The sequence below is a fragment of the Rhincodon typus genome, chromosome 2 (assembly GCF_021869965.1).
Source record: "Rhincodon typus isolate 14 chromosome 2, sRhiTyp1.1, whole genome shotgun sequence".
NCBI classification, from domain to species: Eukaryota; Metazoa; Chordata; class Chondrichthyes; order Orectolobiformes; family Rhincodontidae; genus Rhincodon; species Rhincodon typus.
This window is the reverse complement of record NC_063333.1, coordinates 21,823,608-21,835,102: the sequence shown is the minus strand read 5'-3', so window position 1 is coordinate 21,835,102 and position 11,495 is coordinate 21,823,608. Positions and strand designations below refer to the sequence as shown.

The window sequence follows — 11,495 nt, the reverse complement described above, 5'->3', positions numbered from 1 at the left end:
TGTCTCTCTCCTCCCCCGCACCCGCCCCTTACTCTGTCTCTCTCCTTCAGCCTCCCCCTCACTCTGTCTCTCTCTCCTTCGCCCCCCACCATCACTCACTTCCCATGATTACCTCCACTCTCGCCCAAATCATCATCTCCCCAAAAATCACCCTCCCCCGTCCTCCAAATCACCGTCTCTGTCACTCGCTCTCCCTTGTCACTCAATCCCTCCCCACTCACTTCCGTCCGTCACTCTTGCCCTGTCACTCACTTTCTAGGCATTCACTCATTCACTGTTCATGTCCTGTCTCTTGCTCGCTGTGAAGTTTAAAGTTGGAGAACAAATATTAAGTTGGATCCTTTTGTGATCTAATGCATTTTATGCCTCTCAGTACTGCCCCCTTTGTCCATAGCTATGAATACAGTCACTTACATTGTGTAGTGAAAATGATCACCGAGAGAAAATGGATATGCACGGCTATGCAAAATGCTCCATAGGACTGTGAGCCCAAGATGTTCCCACGCCATGCTGGAATTTCTACTCAACTGTGAAGAGTGTCAATCTTAGTTTTACCTCAGACATACTTCCATAAGATGTTAGAGCCAAAGTAGGCCATTCAGCCCACTGACTCTGCTCCACCATTCAGTGAGATCTTAGCTGGACATGGCTTTTTGTTTCTTCTGCTGTGTTTTAGGTGTTGCTTTCTTACTTTACTCTCTCCTGATATTGTTCCAATTCCTACTGCAGCTTTTGTAAATGCTAATCTGTACTTGATGTACTATGTCAATGTCACAGGGAGGGAAAATCCAGAGTGTGATTTAATTCACAAACGACAGACACTGAATATAACGCTGATCTATTGATCTCTGCAAATACCTTTTTAAATGTTCTGTCTTTTATTGCAAACAAGCTCCATTCAATTCTATTCAGCTTTTACTGAACTGTAGAACATTCACTAGCAGCTCTTCCATGAATGATCCTGTTAATCTTGGTTGCAGTTCATCGACTTCGTACAGAGTTCTTCATTTTATTCTTTGTCGCTCTGTCTCCATTCTTATCAAATTGTATAATGTGGTAAGGTACTTCACAGTTGTTAATTTCAACATCAAGATTGAATGACAAGTTGCAAAATGAAGTATTTTGTCGGGCTGTGACAAAGTGATGATTTATGTCTTTTTTTGAAATGAACAGATATGGGTTCACAGTGCTCATAATGCTAGTGGATATTTCACCATTTATGGAGATGAATCGCTTCAATCTGACCACTTTAACTCACGTCTGAGTTTTGGAGACACGCAAACTGTATGGGCACGCACAGGTTACTTGGGATTTCTTAGACGAACTGATCTTACTGATGCAAATGGAGGTAAGGACTAGAATGCAGGAGTATGGGTCCACGATTTCAGAGTAACACATCATTGGAGCTTGCTTTTAAGATGAAAAAGGAGAGATACCAAAGGGTCCACGGGGCAATGTTTTCACACAGAGGGTGGTGAGTGTCTGGAACAGGCTGCCAGAGATAGTAGTGGAGGCAAGTACAATGTTGTCATTTAGGAAACATTTGGAAAAGTACATGGATGGGATAGCTATGGACCAAGCGCAGGCAAATGGGACTAGTTTAATTGTGAAAACTGAGCAGCATGGGCAAGTTGAACCGAGGGGCCTATTTCAATGTTGTAGATCCCTATGGCTGTATGACTATGACTGTTGTTGGAGTTGAGGGACAATAGCATCTTTCCTGGTTCTTTTTTTGTTTCAGGACTTTGCATTTTTAATCAGGAAGTTTGCACACTTTGTTAGCGATGCTAGAACATTTTCATAATTTGAATTTCAAATGAGTTTTGATGAAGTGTGTCGTTTCTGTTTTGTTAGAGCGACATGATGCACTGTATGTTGTGGGTGCCTTGGATGAAGCAATGGAGTTACGGGGAATGAGATATCACCCCATTGATATTGAAACATCTGTGATTCGTTCCCACAAGAGCATCACTGAGTGGTAGGTGTTGCTGCACTTGCTGAGCAGTTTTCACACATTGAGACATTTTCTTGTTTTGAGCAGAATAGGATGGTTCTATAAATCATGAAGTTAACATCTTCATCTCGTATGTCAAACTATTCTGTTGCGATATTAACAAAAATTTTTAAAGAACAAAGAACAATACAGCACAGGAACAAGCCCTTTGGCCCTCCAAGCCTGTGCCAGTACATTTTGCTTACAAGATCCATATCCCACCATTCCCTTTCTATTCTATGCGTTCGTCCAGGTGCTTCTTGAATGCTGTTGTTATTGTGTCTGCTTCCGCCACCTTCTCTGGCAGCATGTCCCAGGCATTCACCACACTTTGTGTGAAAAACGTGCCTCACATCTCTTTGAAACATCCCCCCTCCACACCTTGAACCTGTGACCCCTTATAATTGACTCCTCCACCCTGGGGAAAAACCTCATATCTCTACTCTATCCGTGCCATTCCATAATGTTGTAAACTACTATCAAGTCATCCCTCAACTCCTGCATCCCAGTGAAAACAAACCCACTCGATCCAACCTTTCTTCATAGTTAAAATCCCCCATACCAGGCAACATCCCGGTAAACCTTTTATGTACCCTTTCCAAACCATCCACATCCTTCTGGTAGCGTGGTGACCAGAACTGTACATGGTATTCCAAGTGTAGCCTAAATAAAGTCCAATAAAGCTGCTGCATAACTTGCCTATCCTTATACTCAATGCCCCTTCCAATGAAGGCAAGCATGCCATAGGCTTTTTTTTACTACCTTATCTACCTGCACTGCCACCTTCAGTGATCTGTGGACCTATACACCCAGCTCCTTCTGCAGTTCAATATTCCTTAGGGTTCTGCCATCCACTGTATAATTTCTACCTGTACTTGACCTTCCAACATGCATCGCCTCACATTTGTCTGGATTAAACGCCATAAGTTTTTACATTCATTTTAATTCCTGCAGTCAGATGGCTGTTTAGTTTTCTGAGATTACAGTGAAGCTTATCTTCCTGCTAAAGGAGTAATATCAATTTAATATTTATTTAGTCATTCAGTATTTTACTATTTATACAATTTATTCAGTAATCCAAGATGGTGCTGGAATGTGGTGACGTTATCCATTTTTCACTGTACTTAGTTACAAGTGACAAGGTATTAAATAAATCTAAATAAATATCAAATTTTAAAGAGACTGCAAGGCAATTCTTGACTATTTCCTCCTTCCCTCCTTCACAAAAAAACTAAAATCTGGCTTTTATAAGACCATACGACATAGGAGCAAAAATTAGGCCATTTGGCCCATCGAGTCTGCTCTGCCATTCAATCATGGCTGATAAGTTCGTCAACCCGGTTCTCACATTTTCTCCCCGTAACCCTTGATCCCCTTGATAATCAAGAACCTATCCATCTCTGTCTTAAATGTACTCAATGACCTGGCCTCCACAGCCTTCTATGGCTGTGAATTCCCAAAGAATAAGCATTATATTTAGGGCTTTACACCTGAAGGTGGCATGCATTTTATATTTATATCTGCAGGGGAAAAAAATATATAAGACCATGGAGATTTAAGTAAGAAACTGCAAATTTAGGACAATAAGCGATAAATGCAAAGTTCACAGTGACAGAGAAAGCAAGAAATGTAACGAGGTTGTAGACTTGAACGCTAAGCCAGTGGGTTTGGATGCAAACATTTCGTCTCCCTGCTAGGTAATATCATCAGTGCGCCCCTGGTGAAGTGTTGGTGTTCTGTCACACTTGTTATTTATATGCCTCGGTTTGCTGGGGTGGTTGGTGTCATTTCTGGTTCAGTTTAACAGTGGTTTATATATTGGATCCAGTTCAGTGTTTTTGTTGATAGAGTTCTGATTGGAATACCGGGCCTCCAGGAATTCCCTGGCATGTCTCTGTTTGGCTTTGCTATTATGGATGATTTTCCCAGTCGAATTTGTGTCTCTCTTTGTCCGTGTGTATTGAGACCAGTGAGAATTGGTTGTGTCTCTTGGTGGCTAGTTGGTGTTCGTGTATCCTTTATTGTCAGTTTTCTTCCAGTTTGGCCTGTGTAGTGTTTCTCACGGCCCTTGCATGATGTTTTGTATAAAACATTAGTTTTATTGGTTGTGGATAATGGGATCCTTTATGTTCGTCAGTAGCTGTCGCAGGGTGGTTGTTGGTTTGTGGGCTACCCGGATACCGAGGGGTCTGTTTAGTTATGTGGTCATCTCCGATATGTCTCTGATGATCACATCCCACTTCACCTTCAATGACTGTATATTCAAAACAAATTCATGGAACACCAATGGGATCCCCAATATCAGGACTAATTGCAGAAGCAGTAACGCAAAGGTTAGAATGGACAGTGCTCCCCACTATACAACCCAAACTCTGGGTCCGTTATGTAGATGACAAACGCACGAGACTAGAAGAAACCCACCGACACATAAACAACATTCTTACTGGTATAAAATTCACAAAAGAAGAGAACAATAACCAAATACCCTTCCTAGACATAATGGTGGAACGTAAGAACAACATGGAACTCCAGACTAGCGTCTATAGAAAGACCACAATACTGACCAGGCACTTAATTACACCAGCAACCACCCCAACACCCATAAATGGAGCCTCATCAGGACATTATTCAAATGAGCCCCAACACACTGCAGCAACCCGGAATTGCGCAAAGCAGAACAGGATCACTTATACGGAGATTTTAAAAGAAATGGATACCCGAAAAGCACAATCTGCCGTTACCTCCACAACAGACCACAACAGAAGGCACAACACAGCCAGACTCACTAGTCACCCTACTGTACATCAGGGACATACCAGAGATGACCACATGCAAAATACCATGCAAGGACTGGGAGAAACAGAACATAGGCCAAACTGGAAGAAAACTGACAATAAGGATACACAAACACCAACTAGCCACCAAGAGACACAACCAGTTCTCACTGGTCTTAATGCACTCAGACAAAGAAGGGCAGTAATTTGACTGGGACAACACGTCTATAATAGCACAAGCCAATCAGACATGCCAGGGAATTCCTGGAGGCCTGGTATTCCAACCGGAACGCCATCAACATAAACGTTGAACTTGAGCCGATATACAAACCGCTGAAAAACAGAACGGGAAATAATACAAACCACCCCAGCAACCGAGGCATATAAATAACAAATGGGATGGAATACCAACGCTTCACTAGAGACACACTGACGATGTTACTTAGGGTGATGAAACGTCTGCAACTAAACACACCGGCTCAATGAACAAGCTCCTTATCCACAACCCGATCTACAAATCTTCTCAAAAACTTCAAGAAATGTAATGCTGTGCAAAATAGCAACAGTTGAATGGAATTATCACCTTCAAAGAGAAATTACATATATGATTTAATAAAGTCTACTTGTGTTGCAGTGGAAGGTGTGGGCAAAGTTTCATGGGGACGACATTGGTGAGGTCACATCTGTGTACAGTTTTGGCCTGGAAAGACTGGGACTTTTTCTCACTGGAGCGTAGGACATTGAAGGGTGACCTTAAGTTTAATCATGAGGGGCATAGATATGTTGGATGGCAAGAGTCTTTTCCATAGGGTGGGGGAGTTCAAAACTAGGGGGCATATTTTAAGGTCAGAGGAGAAAGGTTTTAAAAGAACAAGAAGGGCAACTTTTTTTTTACAGTGATTCATTTGCAGAATGACCTACCGAGAAAGCGGTGGATGCAGGTACAGTTACAACATTTAAAAGACACTTGGATAAGTTTATGAATAGGAAAGATTTAGAAAGATATTGGCCAAATGCAGGTAGTTGGGACTAGTTTAGTTTGGGAACATGTTCAACATGGACTGGTTGGACTGAAGGATCTGTTTCCATGCTGTTTGACTCTATGACTCTAAAGGGCATAAATGCATTAGAGGAAATCCATAAGAAATGTTTATTTGACTGATGCCTGGGATGGCAGGATTATCTTACGAGGGAAGGTCGCATGAGCAGGGTTTCTTTGCATTGACGTTTAGAAGGATGAGAAGTGATCCTATTGCAATATATAAGTTGATCCTGAGACGGATGTGACAGACTGAATGCTAAAAAGGTGTTTGCTGTTGTGGGAGGGATTAAAATTAGGGAACAAAGTTTAACCATCAGTGGCCTTCATCTTAAGATTCACATAAGGAGGAATATTTTTCTGTGAGGGTCATGAGTATTTGGAACTGTCTTCCCCAGAGATTGACGATGGGTTATTGAATACCTTTGGAAGAGATGGATAGGTTGTGGACTCTCAAAGGAATTAATGGTTCACATGAGTAAGTGGGAATGTGGTGTTGAAGCCACAATCAGATCATTCATGATGCTGTTGAATGGCCGAGCAGAATAAAGAGGAAGAATGACCCAATGTACATGATTGTAAGACAGGCAATAAGGTTGGGAAATAGAGAGCATTTTGATGTGGATGACACTCATAGAAGAAGCAGCGAGGTAGTTGATGAAAAGACCAAAGAAAAGAACAAAATCATGGTGAATGCAAATAGGACAGCACATTATCTAAGGTGCTAATGAGAGACTTGGGAGGTAGACTTTCCAGGGATGTCAGTGCAGCGATTGGACAGCAAGGAGGTGAAGAGTGGTCAGTCATGGCTTGTTAATGATGAAGCCTCAGAGGTGGAGAAGCCCCTCTATTGAGGAAATAATCTTGTAAATAATGCAGTGAGAGGAGGCGATGGCCTAATAGAATTATGGCTGAACTATTACTCCAGAGACCCAGGTAATGTTCCCTCAACCTGGATTTGAATCTTGCAATCTTAGATGGTGAAATTTGAATACAATAAAAATCTGGAATTAAGAGTCTCATGACAGTGAATCAATTGTCGATTACTGGGGAAAAAAAAACCCATCTGGTTCACTAATGTCCTTTAGGGAAGGCAACTGCTATCCTTACCTGGCACAGCTATGTGGTTGACTGTTAACTGCTGTCTGGGATGGGCAATAAATGCTGGCCTAGCTGGTGACGCCCTCATCCTGTGAGTGAATTTTTTAAAAAGTCAAGAGAGCTAGCAAGGAGAATTTAAGTGCAGCAAAACTCTTTGAGGATGCACAGTGTGTGAGAGAGAAATGTGAAAGGAAGATTTCACCAAGGAAGTCACCAGCAGCTTTGAAGTTAGACATTGAGGATCTTAAGAGAGAGAGGTGGGAATATGCGGAAATGGTTGATATGCTTGGAATTGAATGAAACACGTTAATAAGGGGGAAGATCTGAATATATGTTAGGAGCACGAGAAGGTCATTAGCAGTGAGCGTCTGGGAGCGTTCAGCAGGACTGTTAATATCAAGAGTGGTTGAGAGGAACAAGGTTCGAATGAAATCTGGTTTACGGTGGCAAATTTAGTTACACATGTAGCTAGGGTGACCTTGATGAAGAAAAATAATATACTGTTCAGAAACCAGACTTTCATTGATCCAGAATAAGGTCATGTATGGAACTGCTATAGTTGGGATGAAAGTGGAAAAGTAATTGGGGCTTATTACGGGTGAAGAATAAATGCTATATGACACTTCTGTTGAACAGAGATGGTGAATAAGGGGATACTAAAGAGGAAGTATATTTCCAAACTCAAGAAATAGCACGCTGGATTTTGACTCAACTCTGAAGCCTTCTCGATTCTGATTTCTCTTCACAGATGCTGCCAGACCTGCTGAGCTTTTCTAGCAACTTCTGTTATAGATTCTATGTTGAGTTCATTTGTTTTAGGGCATGACCAATGGCTCCTTTTTATTTTGTGTCTTTTTTTCTGCTTTATTTTGCTATGTTCTGGTTGCTTTCTTATCCCTTCATTCTGCATTCTGAAAACTTTCACACAGCAATTCATGCTTCACCAGGGGGCAACTTGTGTTTCTTTATGACATCCATTGCCACTCTTCGTTGCTGTTGCATCACAGAATCTTTCATTTTTTTCCATCTCTGGCCTTCACCCTGCTGTGGATCTTCTCTTTTATTTGTCTTTGCCACCCTCCCTTTTTCCACTGGCTCCAAAACTCTGACATACCTGTTTCTCTACAGTTCTGGTGAAAGGTCATTGGCCTGAATCAGTGGCCCTCTTTCACTCCACAATAGCTACCTGACCTGCTAACACTTTCCAACTTAGAAGGTACATCTGTTGACCAGTGTTAAAATGTTACCCAGTTCTTTTTGTTTAAATCATACGCATGTTTTGTTTCATTCCAAATAAACTGCTTCCTTAACATTTCTCCCTTTCCTTGTTTTCTTCCAGTGCGGTGTTTACCTGGACAAATCTTTTGGTGGTGGTGGTTGAGTTGGATGGATCAGAACAAGAGGCTTTGGACCTTGTTCCTTTGGTCACTAACGTGGTTCTGGAGGAACATTACCTAATCGTAGGAGTAGTGGTTGTGGTTGATGTTGGAGTCATCCCTATCAACTCTCGCGGAGAAAAACAACGTATGCATTTAAGGGATGGATTTTTGGCCGACCAACTAGATCCTATCTATGTGGCCTACAACATGTAGCCTCCTGTTCTAAGGCTTCTGTTAACAATATGTGTGTACATATGTAAAAAGAACTCTTGGTGTTCACCACAAAGTGTGCAGAAACCAATAGACAGTACTTGCTCCACACAGGGACTTTCTGCACTTGCAAGCACTCTTGACTCGCCACAAAGATGTGAAACTATTTCTTTGTACCACAAACGTTTAACAGGCAAAGACAATGATAAGTACACAACCCTTTGAAAGTCAAAAGCCCCATTATGGAGCCTATTTCTTGCTTGTTGGTTGATTAACTGCTTTTGAAGTAAGTGTACTATCTGCGCTCTGTATTTTTAAGTTATATCAGCTGAAGTTGCTTACGTTTTTTAATCTGCCCTCTAAGGGGGTGCTTTTTATGTATTCACATACTGTGGCAAAAGCAAGTATTTTAGATTGTTGATTCTTGAGATTTGGTCAAAAATTGTCAAAAAGTTGTAAACAAGGAACCTTCTATCTAGAAATGATTGGCTTAGGACATTCTGTCTCCTTTTTTTTCTTATGTCTAGTATTAGGAGGTACAAGAGTAATGTCCACCCTGTCAACACCTTCTGCACCGACATCATGAGTTCCCTCTCAAAGCAGGGCTTGAAAACCCAGAAATGCAGTCAGGAGAGGTATCTGCTACCAAACAATGTGGGTGTCAATTGTTAGTGCAGCTAGGGATGGGGACTCAATTATGTTTTCGCTTGTGTGATGATATCATTGTACTACAAACGGGAGGAAAAGAAATACTGAGTGACTTCATATCATGTAATTATGTACAAAACAGTTTTAATTTATTTTGTTCTCTTTAGAAGTATATTAACAGAAAGACATTTGCGAGTGTTTTCCTCTTTTAAGTGTTTGCTAATAAGAAGCAAAGTGTTGCGTTATTTTATGTGGATAGCTTCACATCAGCACACTATATTCGAGGTAACTCATCAAATCTATGGTTTTACCAATGGAAGAGATGTTGAAAATCCAGTAATTCTTACTTGCATGGTGTCCCAGTTTTGAAATGAACAATGGTCATGTTATTCACCCAGCCCTCCTCAGAGGTGTAGTATTTCAGTGTGTGAAATGACCCGCAAGCAACTTCCATCAGAAGATTCCAGCTTGGGGAAAAACAAAAGTCAATGGACATCTTCATGCTTGTGAATTAACTGAGTTTTAAAAGTGCACTAAAAAAAAATTGAAAAAAAATCAATAAAAAAATTGTATTGTGCCAGATTGCCTGGTGTTCATTGATAATTTTGTGTTGGCATGTGCACACTTACACTGTTAGACTCTCCGCATGTGGCAGGTTAAACAGAGTAGATTGTGTGTTTTCTAAGATGTGTGCATGCTTAATGCTCCAGTGTGACTTCAGATTATGAACTGACAGCTATTACTGATCGTTTCAAACTTTTTACTGCTGCTAATTGTGTTTATAGTAAAGCTTTTTCTTAACTTGTAATGGGTTTGTAAGAATTGAAAACGAAACGTAAAACATCTAGCTGCAAAAGAGCCGTTATGCCAGTAAACACACTTCGAAATATTGCGTTAAGGTGTAGGATGTAAGAAACTAATGTACAAGAATAAGTGTTAATTTTTACAGTTAAAATTTTTGCAATGATATATTTTACATTAAAATGTCAAGTTTTTAAATTTTTTTCTGATAGGGTGCAGTGTACTCAGAAAATTGGTGACTAACAGCTTTTCCTCCACATTTATTACAGTCCCATTCCCCATCGCTGTGTAGGCTGTTTGTCATTTTTCGATACCACCTTCCATCTACTTCTAGTTGAGAGGCTAAAAGACTGTGGCTTGCAGTTCATTTCTCTCTGCCTTTGGTAATATTGCTTTGCAGTTGACTGGTGGGAGATTTAAGAGACTGATCAACGACATTTCACTTTTTCTGTTCTCCTGAGCTGAAAAACATTCAATATGATATGATACCACCACAGCAGCATCGTTGAAGACCAACAGGTCACTCGTCAAATTAGAATGATGGGCAACTGTTGAGCTGTCTAGTCAGGTTTGAAACCCTCCGCATTGGGCTGCCTTAATGAATGAGTGAGCTCTTGGATGTTGACTACCTTCCAGTGTATGCATATGGTGTTCACCATGAATGAGGAAGTAGACGGTTTAGCAGTGGTAATAATGCTGCTTTTCTTTTTCTGAAACCTAAATCCATGCTCTTAACGTAGCACGTTACCTCCTAAGGTTTATATAATATTTTCAAAGCCAGGTATGTTGTGTCCTCTGCTGCCTGCCATTTGTAAAGAGAGTCTAACATTTACTATTTGTAGTAAAGTAGGTTTCTTGTTTCGTTGTGGGAGTGGAAGAAGCAACCGTCCAGAGTCCAACTAGACTCAGCAATAAAGAAGGCTCGTCCTTTATTAGAAAACTTACTATAGATAAACCATGCATTAGAATGTATAGAAACAGTTTGTCTTGTGACCTAGTGCTTTGAAGTAAAACAAAACCGTGTAATCCAACTTGATGCACATGCACAAAAAGGAAGGTACATGAAGATCATATAACGTCAAAACAAATCAAAAACAGGATCAGATTCCTCATGGTGCTTGTTATTATTATTAATCCTGCTTGACACTTTACCCAAGGGAAGACTGTCCCTTTATCAGTTGAATGTTAGCAACATTGAGTCGCATAGTTTGCTGAATGGTAAGAGAATTTCATGTACTCAACCAATCACAATGGATTTTACTGTGCAAAGGACAGCAATCTTTCTTGTATGTTAAACCACCAGTTCGCTTTGTACATGTGATAACGCCTGTTTTATATTCAAATGAACAAATAAAAGCTTTTATTTTTGTTGCTCTGAAAACACATCATCTGTCTTCATTCGGTGTAACTACTTCCCTAATAATGCCCTCAGATAACTGACAATTCTGTCGCAGCCTTCAGTTTGCATCCTCTTTGAGATTAGATACGATTCTTTTCATAAAGTTGAAAATGACTATGTAAGTAATGTGAGGATAGCAGTTTTTGGATCT

The 11,495-nt window shown here is 40.6% G+C and overlaps 1 protein-coding gene across 1 annotated transcript in view; it reads left to right on the top strand.

The window, feature by feature from the left end:
- dip2ca (disco-interacting protein 2 homolog Ca) overlaps nt 1-11,326 on the top strand; it is a 540,449-nt gene extending 529,123 nt beyond the window's left edge. The window contains exons 26-28 of the mRNA XM_048606154.1: nt 1,174-1,348; nt 1,855-1,978; nt 8,247-11,326. Coding sequence (XP_048462111.1) covers nt 1,174-1,348; nt 1,855-1,978; nt 8,247-8,499 — 552 coding nt within the window. The 3' untranslated portion in view covers nt 8,500-11,326. The remainder of the gene's footprint in view (nt 1-1,173; nt 1,349-1,854; nt 1,979-8,246) is intronic.
- Nucleotides 11,327-11,495: the final 169 nt, after the last annotated feature.